Here is a 25,939-nt window from a genome sequence, read left to right as displayed (position 1 = left end):
CATCTGTGCTTGTTTTCAGTCAGTAACTGCTATTTTAATGGATATTTGGGGATCTAATACTTTCATTTTCACCTGAATTGAGTGAATGTTTAGTGAGAAAAAAATGTGTTCTATCAAAACCTGAATTTTTAAAGCAAAACTTTTACTTGGAATTCTTTTATGAAAATTCAGTTGATCTTTGTTGAGGATGTTTGCTGCTTTTATTCTAATTTACTACATCCTGTAGTGCTATACAAACCATATCTACAGGTGGTGACCCACCTGCCTCGTCAGCATGAGAAATTCTGGTGGGAGATGCTGTAGAATCACATGGGAAAAAAACATCACTGCTAGCAAGGGTTTGTATTCAAAGAACATAAGCCTACAAGTGTGACAAAGTACATGACGGAAAGCTTGGATAGCCATAGTAAAAACATAGCTTTACAAGCTGAGTTTCAGAGCTTTGAATCATTTAAATGTATAGGGTTTGCTTGTGTGTCTGACCTTGTTGTGGTTAATGCTTAGGTCTAGAACTACAAATAATATTCCCCTCTGCTCCACAGCAGGCTTCTTCAGCTTCAGTTTTGGAGGGCATGTGCTAACCAATGCATAATTTCTAAGGGGGTGTTGCTTGATCTGCTGCCCTAGACATACTTCTGGCATTGAGGTCCATCTGATATTCAGAAAGCATAGGAGAAGAGGCAGAAAGCCAGATGTAGGTGGTATTAAAGGTATTAAAGACCTTGTCTTACTTTGGATGACAACTCTGGAAAGCAGCATTTGGCACATCTCTTGCATCAGTAACAGGGTAATATGAGAACAGTGTGATCTTCTGATAGCTCATGTTGCATCCTGACTTTATGGAGGACAAACAATTGCTGAGCAGGTCAAGGTGTTAACAGCCTCATTTTTATTATTATTTTTTTTTCCGTCAAGTGGTTGATTTCAAAATGTTAAGGGAAACACTAAAAGCTACCAATTATGCTCATTGTTTAACAAGTACCTGAATGAATTTATGAGTCCTTTGAGATTATGTCTACCTGTATAAGTGCATAATTTGAATACTGATTACATTTTTCTTGAAGTAAGACTAATTTGTTCAAATGTATACCTTCCTCTATAATTTCGGTTCTGGATGCCATCTAATTCATAATAATGACTCCTTATAACCCCAATACGTGGTGTAAGCAAGAATATGTTCACAAACTATACCACTGAAATTGCCTTTCTTCTTAGTACCCCAGTTCTTTGCACAATGTATAACCTGCACTAAACATAAAACATTCCCAGCTAAGCCGCTAAGCCTGTGAAAATCCCCCCCCCCCCCCCCCCCCAACCCAAGGAAAAACAATCCTCCATAACCCCAGACCAACAGCCACAACAACAGATGGCTCTCTAGTAAAACTTTACCTAGTTTCATCATAGCCAAAACCAGCAACCATGCTTTGTTCAGGGACGGGTTTCTCCTGAAGGCAAAATTAGTTTCTTCATTAGGAATTAAGTTTCAGATCTCTTTTCTATATCCAGTCAGCCCAAATACATGCAGTACACATTGTATGTTTTACATTCTACCCATGAGTGTTTTCCAAAGGCAATTCAAATAGTGGAAAAAATTAGAGAAGAGAATGGCCTGCAGTTTTCTTACATAAGTTACAGCCTGTTGGATATTTCACAGCTAGTAGTTTGGCACTGCTGCGATCTATTGCAAACAGATGGATTTCCTTTTTTTCCAAAAAACTACCTTAGTACTTCATTTTCATTCCTAAACACCTTTTATTTTATCGTCAAGGGGCAGATTCATTATTCATTTATCCAGATTGCTACAGCAATAAGATGGGGCATCTATCCAAAGCCTTAGGTAGTAATATAGTATTTTTGAAGTACCTTAAGTCTAAGGAGATATTACTCATGCAAAGTAAAACTGTTAAGATCTTAAAGATAACTCCTCCATCTTTATCTCAAATTATTTGTGTTATGCCAAGTATTGTCCAAAAGATATTTTAAGGTGCAATTCCTATATAAATGGTTAAATTAAAACAACAACAACAACAAAAACTACAGTTCCATGTGATTCATATTTATAATGCTTTTTAAAATAATGCATTCTAGCTGTCCAAGCATTTGATTTGATATATGTGTAAGATCTGAGGCTTCATCAAAAGAATATACTTTGTCTGACTTTCAGCTTCATGCTTAAAATTGCATGAAAGCTTACACATTTCTACAACTAAAGTTTACTTAAAATTAAACATCATAATGACTGTCACAAACATTTACTAATTAATAACTTTTATATTCCATACACAGTATTTTAATAATCATTTTCATTCCTCTGTTTCCCTTTTAATTTATTTATTTTTTAACCCTATTGTGGTGGGTTGACCTTTGCCGGCCGCCAGATGCCCAGCTGATCTCTTCAATAGGGTGGGGGAAGAAATTAATATGGAAAAGCTCATGGATTGAGATAAGGACAGGGAGATCACTTACTAGTTATTGTGAGGGGCAAAACAGACTTAACCTGGGGAAAATTAATTTAATTTATTGCCAATTAAGGTAGAATTGGATGGTGAGAAACAAAGACCAAAAAAAAAAAAAAAAAAAAGAATCACAGGCCACAGCTACTTCAGGGCATATTCACCTGCTCTGGCATAGGGTCCTCCATGGGGTGCAGAGGAGTATCCAGTCCGTTGCCTGGAGCACTTTCTCTACCTTGGTGTTCACAGGGTTGTTTCTCACACTTTGTTTTCCCTCACTCCTCACACACCAGGCAGCATATCACCCTTTCTTAAACATGTTTTGCCAGATGTGCCACCAGGTCACCTGATGGGCTCAGCTGTGTCCTGTGGTGGGCCCACTGTGGATGTGGCCATGCCCAGTATGCAGCAGCCCCTGGCCTCTTCTCACAGAGGCCACCCCTGTGGGCCCTGTGCTGCCAAAACCTTGCCACCTACACCCAATACACATATGTTTGGTTCAAAGTAAAGATCTTTACACTGGTGTTTTTTTACAAATGTTGTATAGAATGAGATTAATAGTTTTCTCCTCTCCTGCCCATAGCTTGCCAATTTTCAGATTCTAAGAATCAGATGCCATAGTCTGACTGTGCACCTGATAACTGTCCATACTCTGTCTGTCCCACCACAGACACAAAGTTATTTTAAAAACTGACCTCCCTCCTCCTTTCTGTTAATATATGTCAAACAGCTATTCTGTCTGTTTCAGCAAAGAGGGAGGGAGAGGGGAGCAGAGGTTCAAGCATCTCCCACCCTGCACGGCGCAGCTCCTCTGGCCACAGGTGAAGGCTGTGCTGTGGCCCAGCCCCTGAGACCACAGGTCCATCCTTGCAGCCTCTGACACCTTTCCAGCTCTCTCAGGTCAGAAATGGCACTAGCAGTGCTTGTCTCAGCTGGAGGTAGGCACAGGTGTAGCTGAGTGAGTTTTGGCAGCTACTCTTGGCATGAATGCAGAGGAGACATTAGCTTTTCATGGGGTGATCTCTCCTGAAATGGGTAATTCTGTGACAATAAGGAATGGCTTTCATGGGAAAATGGCATGGGCACTTGGTGAGGGGAGATGGGAGAAAGCACGATCATGTTGAAACAGGTGAGTGGTAACGAGGAAAGTGACAGGCTGACGTTCCTGCAGGGGTAGGGGATCCCAGCTCCTGTTGCTCCAGATGGGAGCATCCTGTAAACAGCTCCTGATTACAGTCTTTGCTTCTCATACCCCAAAATAGCAACAGCTCTGAGATATCATGTGAGCTCCATTCTTAACTATTTTTCAACATAATCTCTCTCTCTTTTTTTTTTTTTTTTTGTTAAGTACTGCTGACATTTACATTGGGTTTTCACTGCTGTATAAAAGTTTAGATTTCTATTCCCCCACACTCTCTTACACTGACAGCAGGTTGGTAAGACACTCTCACCTTTTTTATCTATTTATAAACAGCATTTTGTCTCCTTTCCACTTCTTTAAGAGTTACAAAGATTTTATTTGGATTTCATGCTTTTTGAAAAGCAATGAATTAGAAATAAATGGCAAAAAATATTTTTGCATAACTGCCCAACTGTATTGTAATTGCAAAATACAGTGCCAGTTATTTAAAACACTGACTAGCTAGGAGAATATAAAATGTGAAGTTAGAACCTGAAATCAAATTAATAATAATAAAAATAAGATCTAGTAAAATGCTGACGTATATTTTATGTGGTATGGATTTCCATCAGGAAAAACTGACTGCCCTTTATTCCTTATACTATGCATCATTCCACAGTATGGGTGTGTTATCTCTCAGCCTGCTTTGCTAGCTATTCCCTACAGTAATACTATGGTATAGGTCTGACATTAAAATAGAATTCCTTATCTATATTAGCAAAAAAATACTGAAGTTCATCATTGCCTGAACTGTGTGGAAATCAGTGGAAATACCAAGGGATAAATTTACCTTGGGTGATATACAGAAGAAACATTAATTATCAGGAAACCAAAAGAAAATATATCTTTATCATTGATTTTTTTCTAAGTGTTTTACAAATGAACATACAGTCCCTTTTAAAATCAGCATTCCAAAATACCAGATTTATATCTATTATGGATGAGTCACCAATGGAAATGAGTTGACAATTAATTACACTTCAGTGCTGTTTTGCCATTGTATTTTAACTTAAATAAAAAATACTTAGAATGGCTGTTCTTTTTAACACACTTTAATGAATAAAGTAAACTGTGATGAAATGCTTAGGGTGAGATGCTCATATTTGGGTGATTACAGGTAAACCATTTGCATGTAGCATGGTTACACTACTTCAGTGTTAGTGTTTGTTTTTTTTTTTTTTTTTCTGTGTGATTAAGAAAAAAAAAAAAAACACCTACCACTTATTCCTTGAACATTTCTATTGCTATTAACAGAAATAAATCAATTAATGTCTTTAGATGTCACTGACAATGTGTTTTCAACAAATCTTTTCTTTAACTATTGTGTCATGCTATAAAACCTACAATCTATCTAGTACTAAGGTTACTTTTGGCTTCCTAGTTAAAACACTCACAACAGTTTTACATTTCTCTTTCTCTAAAATTCTGTTGCTTACAGATCAACATAGAGGTTTAGCCTTCAAAGTACAGAAGCCTTCCTTCATTCATATAGTTGTTAAAACTGATGTAACATTTCTTAAATCCATTCTCTAATAGGGGATGCTACTTCACCTTCAGATAAAGCTAGGAGATCACATTTCTTAGTATCACACTGGATGTGCTTCAGATAATTTTGTTCATTTAAATTTTCCCAAAATATAATTTGTATGTAAAATGATGATTTGTTGAGAAGAAGAAAAAAAAATCTGAGAAAGATACAAATTTTAGGAGATTTTGTTTTCGGATTTTCTTCTCAAAAAGTCATTAAGCCAAAACATTTCATTTCACCTTTTCCAGAATTGAATATCTTGTCTTTTATCTTCATGAGCAACTTCCTGATCATTATTTTGATTCTACAGTAGTTTTCCAATGTTCTAGTAACCTTCAAGAAGTCTGAATCACAATTAAAATTTATTATTAATTTACTTTCTGAAAAGTATAATGTCAGACTTAAACACTATATTAATCTCATTCTTGACTTCTTAGTAATATGTTTTTCATTCTGTTTCTATTCTGAGCAGGGAGTAAACATCCCAAACCCCAACATTTGTCATGCAGGTAATTGGATTCCTTGGTAGTATCTCCTGGTAAAATTCCTTTTTATGAAGAGACTGACTTATAGGTGACTTAGAAGAACTCCTAATTTGAGGATTGTGGCTGAAAGTATGTAGATGATATATATGATATCTGTGATATCTATGATATCTATGAATGGCAAGAATTTTGATCTTTGTGTAAAATACTTGTGTATGCCACTTTATGATTCAACAAAATAAAGTAAAAGGGTGGGCTGGCACCCAGCTGTAAGTGGATACTGAAGCCAAGGAAAAATGCTGTCTTATGCCTACTAAGATTTGTCTAACAGGAAGTCCGCCACTCAGCAAGATTTCGGTGAGGGACTTTGGCTATGTTCTGTGTGCAGCTGAATACTCACATACTAGGTGCTGTAGACAAATTGGTAGCATGCTTGGGAGAAGAAAGTAATTAAGATAGCCATTCCTGCCACCATGGAGGTCTTAAAATGAGACTACCGAGTCACTATAATTGCACCACACCTTTTTCTGCACACTCCTCGTATTCATTTCCATTTTATTTTATTCCAATGTGGCAGCAATATGGTTGTGTGCTACGCAAGCATATGCACTTTCAGTTCATTTTTTTGAAGGGTCCAGCTTCTCCTTTTTCATCTCTATCTAATTCCAATGTACATTGAGAGGACTTCGCATCTGGAAGGATTAAGACATTCTAAATTTGCAACTTTTTATGCAGATGACAAATACTGATATCTGGTGTGGTAATTCTGTGTGGTCCTTTCACTGGATGCTAGGGTGGAGCCCTATGGGATTTGCTAATTCTGAGGAAAGATACTGAATAAGAGAGATTAAATCTTCTGGAAGATTTTGGTTGCTAAGTTATTTTAAGCATTAAAAGTTCCTTTTATTTTATTTATTTATTTTTTTTCAGTAGGAAAAGTGCATAACAGTTAATTAGGCCCTTAGGGATCAATTTTCAAAACAGTGTGCAGGAGGTGTGAGCACAAACTTTATTTGTTAATGGGTTTTGTGAACATACCTCCTGTGATTTTTCAAAATGTAGCACAACAAAACAACAATCTTATTGGAGAAGCACATTTAAATATATAGAATATGGTATCTTTTTCTTCAGGGCATTAGATAGATGACAAATGTGAAGTCCACAGAGTGTTTCTATGGCCATTATGTTTCACTTGCTCTAACCTGTAAGTGTAACGACATAATATAATATTCTTTGCTGCTCTATAGTAGGAGCCAATCCCACAGTCCTTACTCACCTCCTATTTGCTTAAAGAAGGAAAAGTAATGAAGGATTGACCCCTGATTTTGGTGATGATATATATATATACACATATATGTATACATAAATTTTAAAACATTTCATTGTAACATTGTAAAGATCATGCAAGTTATTTAGAATATTTAGAATCAATTAAAAGTAAGCATATGATTTATGCAAAGTCTGGACAGCAATATTTTATATAATTCTCCATTTAAAATGGTGGGAAAGTTTTTATTATTGCACAGGAAAATGAAAAAAAAAAGGTATATTTTCAAAGTTAAATAAAAATAAATTCCTTAAAACCTGGGAATGTTAAAGTATGTTAGCAGAATTACTTATTATCGTCTACAGTAACGCTGGAGGGCATGGCTGAAAGAATGGATTCAAAGAGAGGTGGATGCAACTGGAGGCAAGGTAAAGTGGATTCAGGAAACATATGGCTGTACATTAAACACACGGCATGTTTGTTTGGGCGATATTCCAGTTCTGTTTAGAGAAGTGGAGTTTCCTCATTTCCAGCCAGGTCAGAATGTACGCAGATGAGCTCAGGTTTGTTTGCACCTTTATATGTCAATATACCTTAAAAGTTGAAATGAGGATCTGGATCCACATGACCAGATGCTTCTAACACATATATACATCTGGGGGTACATACATCAAATCCTGTGTGTATAAACAACTTCCCCATGGATACAAAAGAAGTTTGTAATTAAGAAAGTAAATGTGTCTGCTGAATACCAAGCTAGTATCTCACCAGTACAAGTTCTCTAGTCAGTTTTATACAGAGCTATTTGCTGATTATAAAACAATCTAGAGAAATCAGCTGCTTCTGTGTTTTTCAAACTCCAAACACATCTTTGTGATGTTCACAAATAACAAACAATCACACAATTCCAACCCACCCTCACTAAGAGAAGATTTTGATTTGAAATACTTGCAGCTTTTATAAATGACAACAATTTCTGTCCTGAGTGGAAAAAAAGATTTGTTGTCTTAAATATTTCATTGCTCAAGTGGCACCTCTTATCTAGAAAACATTAGATTTCCCAGAGAATACAAAAGATATTTAAAAATACGTGAGCATAGATAACCACTATAGATTGGTAATTTTATTTCTTAATGTTACTGGACAGTTGCCTAAAGTGGCAAGTTTCATTACACTAGAATATAGACTTGACCGAAGTACGCAATTTTGTCCTTCAGTGCACATTTAATGGAATAATACAATAGTCTCAGAATATTTATATTGTGGTACATGATTGGAAAGTTGATAATGTATATTTGTTGCAGTTATATTGTTTTATTAGTGAATATTGCAATCCTGGATTTCAGGATGTCAATTTTGAATGTTTATATATAGCATCATATATATTTACATTTAGTTTAACAAATTATGAAAGTGCTAACAGAAAGGATCATTAACACTAACTCAAAAATTATGTGATTAAGTGCTTCATTTAAAATATTCTGCTTACAAACATAACTTTGTATCTCACAAATTCCCTACATTTCCAATAAAGTTTAGCTAGGCTGTCAATTGCGATATCGATACCATAAAATCATGAGGTAAGGCTGTACTCCAGTTTATCAGAGATTCTACGATAAGAAAAGATTACCTGAGCAGCAATATTGCCTATTATCTGAATAAATAAATTTATTTTTAGCTATATTTTTTTGTACTTTGGCAAATTCCATATATAATCTTAGCATTAATTTTTTGTTAGTTCTTTACCACCTTAACCCCTTGACTGCAAGCACTGATAAACAATTCCTTCTTTTAGGTACCACATGCACAGACTATAGTTGTTGAAATATCTAGAATTATGGAAGCAGCCAATGTGCAATAGTTATGTAATAATATATCTTCCATGTGAAAATTCCTATTTCAAAATGAGAATAATATTTTTCCTGCTGTAACTACCAGTATTGTACATATTAAGTTAAACTACTAGCAGCTATTGTCCTCCAAAAATAAGAGTTCTTACAAGGGTCATTGTTTCAAGAATGGTATTGCAATTAAAATTTTTTTCCATATCTTTGTTTGGAACGTTTGCACCATAAAGAAAAACACTGAAAGAAGAAGAACAGTACTTTCCTCTCTATCTGTGTTTCTGTTAGACAAGGTTACCAGAGTTTCTACTCTTTTCATACAATTCAGCTGAGTTTGGAAATGCATACTTAAATTTAATAGAAACAGAAAGATTTAAATGGTTGAAGCGCTTTGCCAATAGACACCTGATATGGGTAATACTTTATTTTTCCTTTCTGCAAAAGTGAGGTGATTATTTCTCCCTTTTCTATGCAGATTGTGTGTAGCTTCAGGGCAGACAGTGTCTCTTACCAACTGTTACAGTGCCCAATAGCATGACCCTTACCCCTTCTCAGTCCTGATTACTAGCGATAATCCCGTTGCGTAGATTATTGATTTTTTCATTTAGTTTAGCCAAACCTTGAAAACCAAATATATCAACACTTGCATATCTTGCTCCTTTCTGACTTCTTTGTAAGACATTTTCAGCAACCTTCAGTCTTAATCTGGATGTCATGTGTGAGACAATCTCTATATTTTCCTGTCTGTATCATACTATGACAGAAAATCTCTACAGGATCATTATTGTTTTCTTTCCTATTACAAACATCATTGTCCCTATTCTCCCTTCAGTCATTTCTACTTTACTTCTCACTTTCTTAAAGCTAGCTGCTGCATCACCTACCATACCGTCCTTCCACCCACGCACTCTTTTTCCATTCTGCTTCTCCCTTGTATCCATACCAGTTCTCTAATATTCATCCCAGATTGTCTGCTTTCTATCCTGCCTAAGGTGCCAACATCACATCTTCTTTTCCCAGCATTTTATTTTTTTTAATTTATTTTTCTATATGACCCAGGATGCCAGAAGGGCCCTTCAGCAAAACTCATGCTTTCCTACCACCTTTGCCACCTGCCAGGGGTGAGCAGGGTTTCATACTGTGATTGCTAAGAACTAATTGTTTATAATTAGGTAGTCTAACCAAGTTTTTAAAGACTTTTGTTAGCCTCAAAGAATTTCTTACATGACCTCTATATCCTAAAGGGATCATAATTTCCTAAAGTGAAAATCAAGCTTCCTGTACCTCTTTGAAGTACTCTTTACAATGATTCTTGAAGTTCCCACTTTGTCTCGCAAACATAAGTGCGTTAGGAAATGCTGATAAGTGCACTCAGATCTTGTCTTATGGTACCCATGTGTAAATGCTGCGACTATATATGACAAGAACAGCTGCAGTGACAGCCTTACTAGGCTGTAGCTAACACAGAAATCTTGATATCTTTCAAAAGAATAACTATATTAAAATGAGCATTAAGATGTAAGAAATGCTAGTCGAGATTATGAATTTTCACAGGATGAACAGCTGTTCAAATATATTCTCCTAAATCAGGTTGGCTTATTATAGCAACACTGTGAGTTTGGCCTAATGTTTATTTATTACTAATGTTTGGGACAAATGGGACCCAGAAGCATTAATTTGTGATGTGTTGTAGTGACTGTAGCACCTTGGTGCTGATGTGTATTGATTATTTTGCCCTTCTAGGAAGACATCTTTAATCAATTAATCACCTAGCTAAGATATTACTACATAAATTACAATCGTATTTGAATGAAATCTGGTAATTATCATAGATGAAAAGTGCGTTTTTGTTTAGTGACCTCAGATATAAAATTTATAGAAATAGTACTAATGCATTTCTCCCATTACAGGGTTCTATGGTACATACAAATAGCAATAAAGTCAAACAAATATCATGAATAAAATAGTCAAAATTGGATGAAATTTTTCCTGTGCCAACTCCTCATATTTGTTTATTGAGGACTGTGGATCCTGAATCTCAACATATATTTCTCAAATAGACTTCTCAGCAATAAAGATATTATCTAGTTGAGAGACTGAAGAGAGTGTTAGCAAAGAAAATTTTCTTCACAAAAGGTGCCCTCTTGTTCTCCAGTTACTTAATTTAGAGCTGGCAAGTTCTATCCTTCAGAATATTTTTGTCTTCTGGAGGCATCCTCAACAGCATAAAGATGCTCTTTAGAGGACAATGAATTCTTCAGAAGAGTAGTTTTTTAAGTAAAGGTGAAAGGGATGCGGGGTTGAATGACTTGAGAAAAACGTGCATGAATCAAGACTTAGGCCATCCCGGTTTGTGCTTAAAGTTATGAAGTACAAGGATGGGTTCATTTTCCAAAAGCTAGTCTCCAAGACGACATGTTGCTCTTGATGCAGTACAGTAGCTGCCATATTGGTTGCCAGAGGGATGGGACAGACATATTAAATTTTAGATTGCTCTGGCTCCATATAGAAATTTGAGCTCTAAAATAGTGAATTGACAAAAATGGCATGAAGTCCTGATGTCTTCACCTGGAAGGATGCAGATAATTGATTTGGACTGAGTTGCTGGAAGCTTATCATCTCAGTGCACTTTAATTAGGGAAATTAATATGCAGACAGAAATCTATGTATCCTGACAAAACCATGCAGTTTTATAATACATTGAGTACCTATTGAAGCATTTATAAGGAAGCTCTCAAGCAGGAAATATCTTGTATATGACTAAGATGTTCTAAGGACTAGCATGTCATGCAACATTTTACAGGCATACATACATGCATACATGTACATGTATTCAAAGATAAAAAACAGGTCAAGTTTGATATAAGTTATTAAATAAGATCCGCATGCTGAATACCATGTCCCACTTGTAGCTCTTAAAATGGGAACTAAAGAAAAGCACTGCTTTTAAAGAGCTTAGAAGTAATTTTCAACCATAAGGTATCAATTATAAATAAATTGATTCAGACCTTGATGTACAAAACCCAAACAATTTCTAGTCAAAGGAATAGCGTAATGGAGAGTCCAGTCTCAGACTAACTCTCTATGTCAGCACAGCCTTGTCCTTTGTCATTTTGCAGTCTAGACAAGAAACTCCTCTGTTTGTGATGGAAAACCTGGCTCAAAAACTTCTTGGATTTAGTGTATCTAGACAAAGTAACCATGCACAAGCACGAATTGAGATGAAATACCTTTTACCAATACCTCTCAGTGGAAAGGTTTCACGTTAGCCAAATACACCTCATAGAGAAGTTAAGTTTCAAATAAAGCTGGTTATCATTGACAGATTTAATTAGGAAGTTAATAATGAAAATGTCCATGTATGGTCATAATGCGAGAGACGGAGGAGTGTCTCATCCTTTTCAAACAGTTAAGTTGTTTTCTTTCAAATGGCAAAGGATGTATCTCAGTCCTCAGTCCAAACATTTGGACAGTGGCAGTACAGGTGCAGAGTGGCTACCTCATGGTGTGGTTCACAACTGGCCACTGACCCTGAACAATAAGACAGGGAGACAACATAAAGAGCTATGGAGTTTTAACCTCATTTAACACAACACACATCTGGTTTGCACAAATTTGTTTGGAATATAGGAAAGACAAAGAGAAATCCATTAGCTAGTCTTGGATTTTCGAAAAGTCATTGCAAGCAAGCATTTGGACTACTGCAGGATAAAATGGGCATGAGATCAGATTCAGATCTTGTAACTACCAGCCTTTTTAGAAATTACTCCTTGGATTAATATGAGTAACTAAAAATTTCCTTGTTTTTTTTTAGGGCAAAGTATAATTATTAGAATATTGTCATTGCTGCTGTACCGATGTGATTAATCTGCAGCTAAAGACTTGGAGAATACAGTTAGATAAGTCTTTCTTTTCTCACATTTGAATCAGGAAAGCATTGTCAAACGCCTTCAGACTGCGTAGGGGATAAAAGGCAATGATGGTTTGAAGCTATGTCATGCTAAGTAAACACCCACATGATAGTATGTATGAGAAATATCCTACAAGGAGTTCTGGAAATCTTGAGAATATTTTAGTAGAACTCCTGCAGCTCTGTGTATGACAAGACCAAAACCAGGATACCTGTCACAGCAATGACTGTGATACAGAGAAGAGCTACCTGAGTCACATGTGAGTGATTTATGCTAGGTACTGTTAACGGCTATGGCCAGAGTGCCATGGAATTTAGCACAGACTCATTACTTTTTAAGGCAAAGCTACATATTGTTACACCAAGAACATCATCAGGATTTCAAGTAATTATTTCGAAGCTAGTTCAAATGTCTCTCACTATACCAGACACAATCAAAGAATATATTGAAAACAAGCAAACAAGTAAACACAGAAATAAGGACACTTTTTTTATCAACCCCAAGGAGAGGATCTGAAAGAAAGAGATGGACTTCCAGGCACACAATGAAAAAACCCACTGACTTCATTTGGGTTGTTCCAGAAATGTCTAGCTTAAGCCAGATCAGAATCCAGCCCTTTTTTCAGACATATATTCAACAGAGAAACAGAATAAAAAAAACATCACAGCAGTGATTAAAAGTGGGATGTTTGCTACTGAGGAAAATGCATATCTGGGAAAGCTACAAACCAGCAAACTATTTTTATAGTGCCTAGACATGAAAACCTTAATATCTTCCAACATTTTTACTAGGGTTCACCATGTAGGAAAAATCCTCTTAGGGGAATCCATATAATTTTGCAGTCCACAGCATTATATTGTTCCCTTTTCAATCTGTTTAGTGATCATAAAGGTTTTTAGGTGCTGAGATTTTTGTGCAACCTAGATAATTTTGTGAAAAACTGTTTTTGGATATACACAGCATAATGTGTGTGAACAAGAGGGTATGGGAAAAAGTGTGAGCCACCAGGTTCGAGCAACAACAAAAGTCTGTGGTTATGAAAAATTTGTGGCTTGAAAAAATATAGTAAAAAACCAGCAATGTCACATACTGGATTTGTGTTCGATATGCAATTTACAGTGCCAGATCATCCTTTGGTTTTCCTATAAAAGAAAAAAGTAGACATGGTTAAGAATATGCATGGTATCAGCATTTATGTAAGAACAAGTTAAGTGGTTCTGGATCAGTAAATGAGATTATAATGAACTCACTGTGATTTCATTGAGGTAAAAGAAATTTAAACTTGATAACTATTCATAAGAAGAATAGGTACTATGTTAGCATTCTGTTTCCCTGGAGGTGAAAGAACCTTGACAGGGCTGTTTCTCTCATTAAAAGGCTGACATGACTTTGTCCTATAGGATTTGCTGGCTTCACTAGAAAATCTCCAGTCATCTGACACACGTGTTCTTCTATTCCTAATGGATGAACAAGTCTAATTTAGTATATACATATACAATTAAATCTCTCCATGGCTCTGTTGAAGTGGAAGCTTGCTAAACTGTTTTTTAAAAAGAGATTTAAATCAGAACTATTGGGCATAGGACCTTATAATACAAGTTACCTATTACTGAAGGGAAATGTCAAGATACTCGGTTAGTTTGAAAAAGGGAGCCACTACAGGATAATCACACATATTGGGCCAGATGTGAATACACTGTAATCGTACCAAGTCCCTTTATTATTGAATGGTTTCTAAATTATTTGATGAAGCTGTTGCAAATTAGATTCTATCTAGACTTGACAGTTAAAAATATTTCTAATTATTTAATTCTATTTTACTCCCCTTTCCAATGAGATAAGACCTATATTGACCTTAAAAACTGAGGTATTAAAATAATGAGTGAATTTATACATAGGTCTGTGGACAGATATTGCTGTATCTAATATTAATTAATTTGGAATGGTGATCAGTATGATGTATATTACAGTTTAAAAATAATTATCAGAACATTCAATTTTAATTCATATCTATGCAAGAAATTCTTTCAACCTTAAAATATGTGTTAAAAGTCAATATTAGTGTAAATAAAAAACCCAGTAATTTCCTTGCCAATTTTATATTTCTCTGCTCCCAAATATGGCCTTTCCACAGCTCAAAGCAATTTCTTGGGAGAGTAGCATTTGGCATACACAACATGAAAAATGTTTTCTAGATGATCATCTACTCTAAACAGATGAACAAACAAAGAAAAAAAAATATTCCAAGCATTTTGACAGAAAAATTGAGAATGAAGACAGGATATAATTAGAAGGGTATGATCTTCTGCAAATTGTGAATACTTTCCAAGTGTGTAGCTTCTGGGAAGTCTTCTACAGTGAACTTTAGTTATATTTTTCCAGTTTTAGTAGTCATCTACTAAAATCCCAAGGACACAATAGAGGAGGGTGCTTTGGCAGCTCTTTCCATGGCTGTTTATGGCTCTTTCCATGCCTGTTGTCCTCTTTCCACCTGTGCCCCCTGGCTACCTGCCCTTGCACTCTTCCCCTGTAGATAATTCTCAAGGAATTGCACAACGCTGGCAACAGGGGACACTGACACTGGCATTTGCTAGGTATTCTCCAATTCAACATAATTTCCACCAGTTGTCTTCAAATATATATACAGTGCAGGGGGAATTTTGTCTCCAGAGTTTTGGAATGAAAGCCTGAACTGAACATTGACTGAAATTTTAATTCCACAAATACACAGCAGAAGGAACATTGCATAGGAAAATTGCATATTTCAAGTTTATAAATTATATAACCATGTTTTTGAGAGAGAGTTATAATCTCTCCAAACATTAAAGCTTAGAGCTGAAGTTTAAGATACCATAGAATGTGGGGGCAGCAAACAATTCCAGAAGCTGTAGGGAAGCGAAATATATATATATATATATATATTTATAATATATATATTTATAATACATAAATATTTATATAATATATATATTTATATTTATATTTATTTTATAATATATATATATATTGAAAGTTGTTTAAGGATGGTTGTTATTTTATTTTTGCTTTCTCCTCTCCATTTACCTTCCTCTTCTCTTTTATGTTAACATTATTTAGCATTTTGCGGAAAACTAACTTCCAAGCACTAACTCCCAACCTTCTCACATCCTCCTCTTCCTCATCTGTCTTCTGTTTCATCTTTCTTCCCGATTTCTGCTGTAACAATAAAGACATTTTACTATCTGGTTCTACTTGTACTAGCAATGCGTATGACAATGTGTTCTTCTGAGTGTCATTCATGAATAGCAGAAGTATTTTTCTCTAGTGAATGGCTAAAGATCCAATCCAGATCTTGCAAATAATTAGTTATTATTGTCATTGGTATTAGTGATTACTAGATAATGCTTGGAGTCCATTTAAGTCAACAGACTTCCAGCAAACACCAAAATATTGTAATAAAGTTCAGGGACAAAAGAGCACAGGAAGGAAATGTATTTTCTTGTTCACCTTTTTGTACTGTATTCCTATCAGTGCCGCCCTTTTTGCAGCAGCACCCTGAATCAGATCTACAGTGTTCCCCTCTAGTGATTTCACCACAAGATTACATTGCCTTTTACAATATGAAACTTCCTATTAGGAGAGATGTTCCTCTTCCCCTAGGGAAACTAGAGGATAAATATGTTATCCAAGAAAGTAAATTTCAGGTCACGCTTAGACCTAGTCCATAACAGAATGATTCATTTTACTGTATCTACCCTGTTAATATTTTTCATGTCTTCCTTAGAATAAATTGCTTGGTTTTGTTTGTTTGATTGATTTTTTATTTTTTTTTTTCCCAGTCCAAGAGGTCCTGGTATATGAATTGCTTAATGTGTTTTATTCAGAAATTTCAACGTCATATACTAATCCTAATACTTAGGTACTGTGTGAACATTCTTTTAAGCATAGGTTAGACAAGAACCCTGTTTTATTATAGGTTGAGAAATCAGCATTTTTTTTAAAGATTAAATATTTTCAGAACTATTTTTCCTTCCAGAATATTTCTGTTTCAATGGTACAATTTCTGTTTTCAGTATCTGATTTTTCTTACTTCATTCTAATAGGGAGACAGAGATTTTAAACTTGATATTGTGAAGTCCATTTGTTATCCGAGATTTTCAGAAGCAGGACTAACCTATTTTAAATCATCTCAACTCCTTCTGTGTAGCTCCAGCATCTTAAAAATATGTGTTTGTGTCCATCATAAAAAGAATTCATGATACCTCTGTCAGAAAGAAAATTATGAAGAGCTTAAGAAAATTTCATTCTTCCTATCTTGTTTACTGACATGAAATAGGATATCTAAGGTCTCCAAACTACTCTGGGATGCCCAAGATTTTGGGATTTTCCAGAATTAGAAGAATCCCTTATTACTGAGTAGGGAAACTAGAAATGTTGAAAACTAGGGTTCCAGAAATTGTTTGTGATCAACTGGTTCAACATTTTGGTTATGTGTTGAAACTGTATTAAAAAAAAAATAATAACAAAAACAGAGAGTTTAAGTTCATAATTCCTATTGCATTTAATATTTGCAAGGGCACTATACTTTGAAAGTTAATTTGTAATGCTTTGACATTGCTGAGCACGTTGTCTCCTAAGGGCAGCAAAAAACCTAACTGCATGGACTACATTTATACAGGCAAACTTTTGCTGTCAAGAGAAAGATTAATCTGTATGCAGTTCATATGCCTTTGGCCACAGGTCACTAACATAAATGCAAACTTCATGCTACAAGTACATTCCTGCCCAGACTAGGGTTATATGTTCCTAAAATAGTGTCTAGGCCCAAATCTCAGGCACAGGATGTAGAAAGAGACACATTCTACTGAAGAACAGGCTTCCCCTGCAACAAGTCTCCAGCCTGGTGGTCAGGCCTTTTTAGTGGTCTCAGCAGGAAACAGCAGTAGCAGAACATCATGAAAGGCCTTTGGAAAACCATTTGGATAGGAAGTGGAGATAGGTAGGAAATGGAAATATTTTGTCCTCCAACTTTTTGGCCACCAACTGTAGTGTGCTTCTGAAATGTGCATAGCCATGTCAGCTAGAAATTAAAATATGTATATGATAACGTAGATTTTTAAACATGCTAAAATGACATTTGCTACTGCTGGATTTTATTGTCGGTATTATTGTTGGGTCTTTTTCTGAACACATCTGTATATATTACAAAATATGAAAATTATCTTTTTTCCTGGTTAAAAAAAAAAAAAAAATTGGTCAATATATAGAAAAATATAAGGACTAATGAGAAGCCATTAGATTCCTCAAATTTCCAATTTTGTTACAAAAATATTAATTTGAAATATGTTTATTAATGTATTCAATATTTTCATGTACCACATGAAATATTTTTTGACTTTATTGTCAGAATTTTAGACCTTATGTATGTATTTCAAGACAAGTGAGGAGTTCGTGCAGTAGCACGTAGGCCAAATTGGTACTTATATCCATGGCTGTGTTTCCTCTGGGGCTGTGATGTCAAACTTCAAACAAGTCTGAATAAGAGAATCAATTAAAACAAGTTAGAACACAATAATTTAAAAGCTACTCTCATAGTTTTTATATTTTTTAAATAAAACTTACCCTTTTGATGTCTTTCCAAACTAGACCTCAGAGGCCTCTAAGAGAAGGAAATCATGTTCTCCTCATTAACATTCATTAAGCGTCAGTTATTAAAAACCCAGCTTGTTAATAATACCCAGCAATTGACTGTGCTAATATAAAAATCTTGAATTTATGTAGTTTCAGTGTAGCAGACTTAGATGCCTTAGTCAGCATATTCCCTCAATATCCTCATAGAGATTTCTAGAGGAATAGTATCAATTATTTTCATATAATATCCCTATATCGCATTTTCCTCACTGTAAAATGGCCAGACTAGATCCTGAAAGATGCTAAAGTCCCCGCTGGCTTCATTAGATACTGAAAGAGCCTCACTGCTTGCAATATGGAATATATGTATCCCATCTTTAAACTATGGAGTTTATATCTCCCGATGTTCTGAATACAATCAATTTCGTGACCACCTTGAGTCACAAGGTGAATTTGCAGGAGATTCCTAGGAATCAACATCAAACAAAGTGGATTATCGAAGAGTTTCTACTAGATATGTGACCTCATAGATGGTGAAGGACAAGTAATATGATGAACAGTATCTTCTGCCACTGATTGGCACTGTCGCAATGTTACTCTACTGTATTGGCACAGCATAAGGGCTACAACGTTCCTGTTTGTTCTCCTCTTCTAGTAGCACAGCTGTCAGGGTGAAAATGGTCAATCCAGTTTCATACTGTGCCTGAGAGCCTTGATGTTGCTGCATCATTTGTGTGCCTGTCCTGACCTCCAAGCTTCTGCCTCGCAGTGTTTCGTGACAGGCCTAAGCTCTTGCATACGGAAAGAGAGTTTATAGGGAACTGCCTGTGTTTAAAGCTGTTCCTCCACATAAAATGGTGCAGCCCATTTCTTCACTGCTTGAAGGACACCATAGACTTGATTCAGATTCAAAAAGCCAGCAAAGTCCTTCTTGAGACTTTATAAAAATATCTGCCGATGGTGATATATGTATTGTCGTAACAGTGTCAGACAATCCAAGGTGTCTTCCTTTGTACGTAAGCTAGCCAAATATTGTCTGTGTCCTTTGCAGCAGTGGAATGGGCAATGTTACGCACCCAGGAGCTTGGTTTTGGGAGCACAGCAAAAAAAGTTATTAGGAGTAGTTTTTTAGTGTACTTGACATTAATAGGGTTCTTTGGCTGTCAAGTGGCAATTCCAATATACAACATTTGACATGGGAAAAAAGGTATCATTTATAATAATGCAGAAATTTAGCAGGAAATTAAAAAAAGAAAAAAGAAAAGAAAGGAAAAGAAAAGGTAAAAGAGAAGAAAAGAAATCTATTTCCAGAAATATTTTCAGCATAGTCAATCTAGTAGAATCTTTCAACCATAACATGTTCTCCATTTAATAATATCTGGTTATATCAACTTCTTCTATAATAGTGACTATGGTATTTCAAACTATTAAAATGATGCATTTTATAGGTCTTGTAGTTGACTGATTAAAATGATGCATTTTACAGGTTTTGAAGCTGACTGATTATAAATGAAGAATAGTTGTGTTATAAGGAGGTTTTGAATGTCTGTCACTATGGAAGTCTTCAAAATAGATTGTTAGGTAAATGGAAACAGCGGTAATGCATGTCTCAAGGAGAAATTTCTCTTTAAGTGAGTGGGCATTTCAGAAGTATATTGAGGAGGGAATAGCTCTGAGAGTGACTTTTCTTATATCTTCTTTAATTTAGATTGTATGTTGAGTCAACTGTCCAAGTGTTCTAGTAATACAGAGATGACCATGTACAAAGACTCTCCGGCAGACTGTGACTGAGATAGATGCAGCACTTTGTCTCATTCACTTTGTTCCGTGAATGAAAAATAATGCACACATATCTACACTTCAGTTTACGTATATTTATATTTTCAAATGTACTTCCACACAGAAGGTATATGTACTTGTAACATATATACTTAGATGTGCATTTATATATAAACAAGGTGTGGGTATGGATGGGTGCATAGAGAAGAAGAGGCTCTGTATATGGATCACAGGCTTGCCTATACATTTTAAGTACTATTTCTTTGAAATGAAACCTGCCAATTTTGCATGTATAGTGAAATATATATATCCTACCTGAACACAATAATTCCTTTCATATATTGTTCATAATTTCTTATATGAAAAGATATTATCTATGTAAATATATTGCAGAGAGACAATAAGCATTTTTTACACTGAAAAACAGAAATTATATTTAAAAAAAAAGTTGGGTTTTTTTTTTTTTAGGTGATGAGGGAGCAGCATATACAGAAATATTTTTATGAAACTTAGGAGTATTTTTTCTAAAGAATGAAAACTCTTTAAATTAGAAACAGTCTTTCAGTAATGGTGAATTGTTTGATTGTTATGCTATGCTTCTTAATGTAGAACTTTTTCCACAGTAAAAGGTTAATTAGTTGGGAAATGAAATACAGAAAACTATCATGAATGAGATGGTATTAACTCTTCTTTTTTTGCCCATCTCCCTGTCTTTTTCTAGAATATAGACTCAAAAAGGGCAAAGGTGCCTCTGTAATTGGACATTCCTTTGTGAATTTCACTGTCTTGATTCATACACACAGTTGGAAGTAAATGGATTTCATTTTCCTATAGAATATTACAAGCTTCAATGGGCCCTTGTTTTATTTTTTAATTTTTTTTACAAGAAAAGTACAAGTGCTCTCCAGTTAACTTTTCTGAAGTTGTTTGATAGGAATGCGTGGGTGTAAATCACAGACTTCTCTGGCTGTTCTGCTGTAGGTTTTACTGAGAGAGTACTTTCTCACTCCATGAACTCCATCACATGGGAACTGATCAGAGGAGAGCAGGTAACTCATGTTAAAACATCTACCTTGGTACTGTATCAGTGCCACTGTAGTCCTTGGAAAATCCAATATTTAGCCACTTTCTGTATGTGTTCTGTATAAAGTGAAGTTTCATCACCTTGCCTCATGCCACTAAGCTGGGACATATCTCTATTAAATGTAATGAAAATGATGAAATCATTAGAAGACACATAGCTGCCAAGCACTTACATAAGAGCAGCAAAAACTAGGTTAAAGCTGACAGAGCTAATACCTGGTCAAATTTATGTCAACAGGATGTATTCATATGTATGAATGTATCGGTATACAAATACATACAACAGACAAACACACTTGCACACATATGCCCCATATATGTAGTTTTCTGTCTTAAAATGCCCTGCCTTCATCCCTTATTCTTATCCAATTCATTTCGCTTCTCTCCTATTTCATCACTATTCCCTGGCAGAAACAAATTGTTAAACAAGAAGCAACTCTGAATTTTAGATATGCATTAGACAATTTGACAATTTTTAACTCTTATGCATGTGTATTCTTAATATTCTCAAATACTGGCTTCCAAGAGTTATTTTCATCCAGCAGAGAAGCAGAAATAGGACTATATTTAATCACAATTCAGACTGAATTTTGAATATTGAATGCTAATAATTAAAGCTTCTAAGCAATTTATGGAAGTAGTAATAATTGTAGGAATTAATTTGTGAATTTCTTTAATTAAAAATAATTTTAGCAAATTATAACTTGCTTCCCAGTTTAAGAATAGACTTTAAAACAGGGTTTTGTATGACTCTGTTCAACGCATCAAGCCCTTCAGATTCCTCAGACCATATACGCCTACTAAATTTTGATTGTGGCAAGATCATTTTTAGTTCAACTGTAATATATTCTGTACTTACATATTTTTGTAGTATAGCCCCAGCCGGCAGATCAGCACCACACGGCTGCTCACTCGCTCTCCCCAGGTAGGAGGGGGGAAGAATCAGAACTGTAAAAGTGGAAGAACTCATGGGTTCAGGTAAAAACCATTCACAAGGTAAAGCAAAAGCCGCACAGCAAACAAGGCAGAATAAGGAATTCCTTTGCTGCTTCCCTCCTGCAGGCAGGTGTCAGCCACTTCCTGGAAAGCAGGGCTCAGTATGCGGGACAGTTCCTCAGGAAGACAAATGCTGTTGCTCCAAATGTCCCCCCTTCCTCCTCCTTTACCCCAGCTTTTATTGTTCAGCACAACACCACGTGGCGTGGGACACCCCTTTGGGCAGCCGGGGCCAGCTGTCCTGGCTGTGTCCCCTCCCAGCTCCTGGTGCACCCCCAGCCTCCTCGCTGGCAGGGCAGCACCAGCAGCTGGAATGGCCTTGGTTCTGCATGAGCACTGCTCTGCCCCAACTGAAACATCGGCGGGTTATCACCGCTGTTTTCATCAAAAATCCAAAACACAGCATCATATAAGCCTCCACAAAGAAAATTAACTCTGTCCCAGCCAAAACAATGACATATATATATTCTAAGTTATAAGCAGATACAAGACCAGGTTAGATGGGGCTTTGAGCAACCTGGTCTATTGGGAGGTGTTCCTGCCCATGGCAGGGGGCTTGCAACTAGGTGGTCTTTAAGGTCCCTTCTAACCCAAACCATTCTATGACTCCATGATAAGTTATAGGCAGATAGGCAGAAGTAATAAGGCATGTCTTATCATCATCTCTTTCTGACGTATTTGGAGCAAATCAAAATTTCACTGTAAGAGCAGCCTTGGAAAAGGGGATTTTTACTTTGTGTACTTGCTTTTCAGATATCTAAGTGAAAATGTACCATGCAATGAAAAGTTCAAGCCAGCAGCATGCATATATTTTGTGAAGTGCATCTTGGACTATTCAAGGCACATGACACTCCTGTTACTTTAGGATACATCCTTAAGAAACACTAACCAGTAATTCTAAAAATGCTGTGTTAAAAACCGAACCTATGAGGTAAGTACAACCCCTGATTTTACATTATTTCTTTTTATTTTTTAAGAAAGAACATTTCAGTCTGGAATATAATGAACTTGCAAAATTAGCCCAAATTCATTCAAACTCTCTGCTGTGTAATTTTGATGTGTATGTGTACAGGAAAGCAGGAAATGTTCTTGAGCTTGTTATCAAGTGAGACAAGGTTAATTAGTGACTAGAATAGCTTCAGCATTTATTTCACTCCATTATATTTTACCACCTGTTCTTTTTCCTTCCAATAAAAGATTTTCCAGTTTTAAGATAAGAAAGGAGAAACTGTTGTTTTTCACATTTTAAGTAACTAATGAATGTATATTTAACATACAGCTTTTTTTTTTTTTTTTTTTTTTTTTTAGGTTTAATGCACATTTAGACTTGTAAGTCCACAATTGTACAATGATTGATTTTTCAAAGCTTCAGCACCCAAAATTACAACTAGATTATCAATAAAACTCTACACTAAGCATCACTTAGTATAGCAAGGATTCTCAAAGGTCTCAAAATGTAATGTGTCACTACTTTGAAAAATAATACTGTTTATTTGATATTCAAATGAGGAATGTACAACACTGGGTGATCACTCGTTTCATAGATGGAGTGTATGAAAATGTTTTCTTCCTGAAGGAAAAAACTATAATATTTAATTAAGAACAAGCTAAGAGTTAAATTTTGAACATAGTTCTATCTCTTCAAGTCCACTGAAGACTGTGAGTTTCATGGTTTTTCATATTCTTATGTAGTCTAGAACAATAGTGTCATTTCAGTTTTTTTTTTTTTTTTTTTTTTTTTAATTTCCTGTGGTTGCAGGGAACTGAGTTCCACTTGCCACAGAGATTCCCAGACAAATTAAAATTCTGTCTTTGCTTGTGTCACAAGGAAATAGTCTATTTATAGATTTTCGGGGTTATTATTTATAGTACACATTCAAGCCAGATTTCAGTTAGAGCAAGAGAAATGAAGAAAGCTATCAAAGTGACTTAATATTTCAATCTTCCTGTCTACATTTTCTGCTTTGTATTTATCTGCATAATGCGTTAGTTCACATTTTTCAAAAATAAAAGTGAACCATGATTTTTTTTTTAAATAAAATGCAGTACAGCTCTTTCTCCTCGATGATGATGAGCAATGTTTAAAAAACATCAGGATAAATAGACAAGATGCTATATTACTGCAGTAAAATCTTAGAGCAAAAAGGTTTTGAAAAACAGTGTGTTTTTGCTCCTTCTCTCCTTCTCTCCATGTTCAGAAAAGCAGAGACTTCTTACTGCCTTTGGAAGAAAGTAGTTGTATTGCTGCAGGCACTGAACCCCACCGATAGGTATACACTGTAAAGCCAAGTCTGTGTTTGACAGCAAACTCTTCTCCTGTCTGAACTGGACACAAACCTGGAATTAGACAGAGTAGGGGAGCTCAGCAGCAAAGCAGGCAAGAAGCTGGGGAGACAAATCCTGGATCTCACCTAAAACAGGCCTGCTGTCATCCCTGTGTAATTTAGCTGCTTGCTACAATGGTGCTGCGATGCTGAAACAGAGCATGCAAGTCAGGTGCAGAATTATGGCTGAGTTCTATGTACAGTAGGTTCTTAGGGGGATGTACACACAACTTGAAATCTAGCTTTCCTTTACACGGTACAGCAGTGCTCCATGGTGTGATAAGCCCACGGTAACTCCTGAGACATGCTCCAAACCAGTCAAGACCAAGTCAGTTGCAAAAGGAGCATTAGCCCTTGCTGGCTCGTCATCTAACATGTGCTGCAGATGAAGGTGCCTATAAAAGCAGAGTAGCTAGTCGGTGCTTGGTGTCCAACAGAGATGGTGGATGCTGCAGGTGCCCACAGCCACAGGTACTCTTTGGCTGCACCTTAACGTTAGTGGTTGAGTTGCAGAGTTATTCTATATATATATAGAAATAACCTTTGCTATCTAGAAAACTGCATTATTTCTTTATTTAAGTTTTGTTATCTAAAGGGAGAATGTCTTGCCCAAACTTTTGCACTCATCTGCTGTTAATTAATAAAATCTGACCTTTAAAGAAGTTTACAGTGGTTTATTTTTTCTGAGTCATAGCATTGGACAAGCATTGTCATCATTCCTAACAGAGTGGGGCCAGACTGCTATTCCCAGCAGGACTGTTGCACATACACTTTGCTCCTCAAAGGCACTTGGCTAATGAACACGTTTAAACAACACTATTTTTCAGTTGTTCGATTAAGTGACTTATAAAAATTAGGAGGTGGTTCCCACTACCTCTTTTACTGTAGTCCTAAAAATCAATGAGATTTTTGACTTCCACCCCCATTCTACTTTGATTTGATTTAAAGGAAGAAATAAGGCCCTGAATCTCTTGTGAAGAATGAATGGGCTAAGTAAATGTAAGCACCATTGACTGTTGCTTTGAAGGTGTTTTTATTACACAGCAATGTAATATGACCTTATAGAGCTTTCTGAGTTTATTTTAACAAAGGAAAAGATAATGAAATCTTATATATAATGTTTGTGTGCATCCAGTTTTCTATATATGCAAATTTGGGGTCCAAAATGCAGAATTTATTTCAAAATAAAAATCATCATTTGTGTTGTAATTTGAATTATGAGTATTTCAAACTGTTAAGCAAGTAGATGCATAGTATGTAGTCTCTATGAGTACACATGCACAGTCTAGCTAATGCTAAATGCTGCAGTATGATTTCTTTTTTGGGAATCATACAAATAATTTAGGTTGGAAGGGATCTCAAAGTCATGTAGTCCAACCTTTCAGATGAAGGCTTGAGTTTATTGCTGTTATTTGCAGTGGTTCAACAGTTCCCTTCCACCCACGGAGGGATAGACTTTCTACACAAAATCGAAAAAAA

The 25,939-nt window shown here is 35.7% G+C and overlaps 1 protein-coding gene across 3 annotated transcripts in view; it reads left to right on the top strand.

Annotated features, from left to right (window-relative positions):
• Positions 1 to 25,939, top strand: part of LOC308187337 (uncharacterized protein) — a 424,496-nt gene that overhangs the window by 295,539 nt on the left and 103,018 nt on the right. Inside the window, exons 5-6 of one of the 3 annotated variants that reach the window (XR_013944615.1) lie at positions 21,039 to 21,106; positions 22,012 to 23,067. The exons of 1 other annotated variant lie outside the window; for it this stretch is intronic. Coding sequence is in view for 1 of the 2 variants with exons in the window: in XM_080575374.1 (XP_080431500.1) it covers positions 21,039 to 21,071 (33 nt within the window). In the remaining variant the exon portion in view is untranslated. Of the gene's footprint in view, positions 1 to 21,038; positions 21,540 to 22,011; positions 23,068 to 25,939 lie in introns of those variants that run through there. One more of the 3 variants, XM_080575374.1, reaches the window with a different exon arrangement.

This window comes from Anser brachyrhynchus (genome assembly GCF_964034855.1).
Source record: "Anser brachyrhynchus genome assembly, chromosome: 1".
NCBI classification, from domain to species: Eukaryota; Metazoa; Chordata; class Aves; order Anseriformes; family Anatidae; genus Anser; species Anser brachyrhynchus.
The sequence above is the reverse complement of the archived record's forward strand: the minus strand, read 5'-3'. Positions and strand labels throughout refer to the sequence as shown.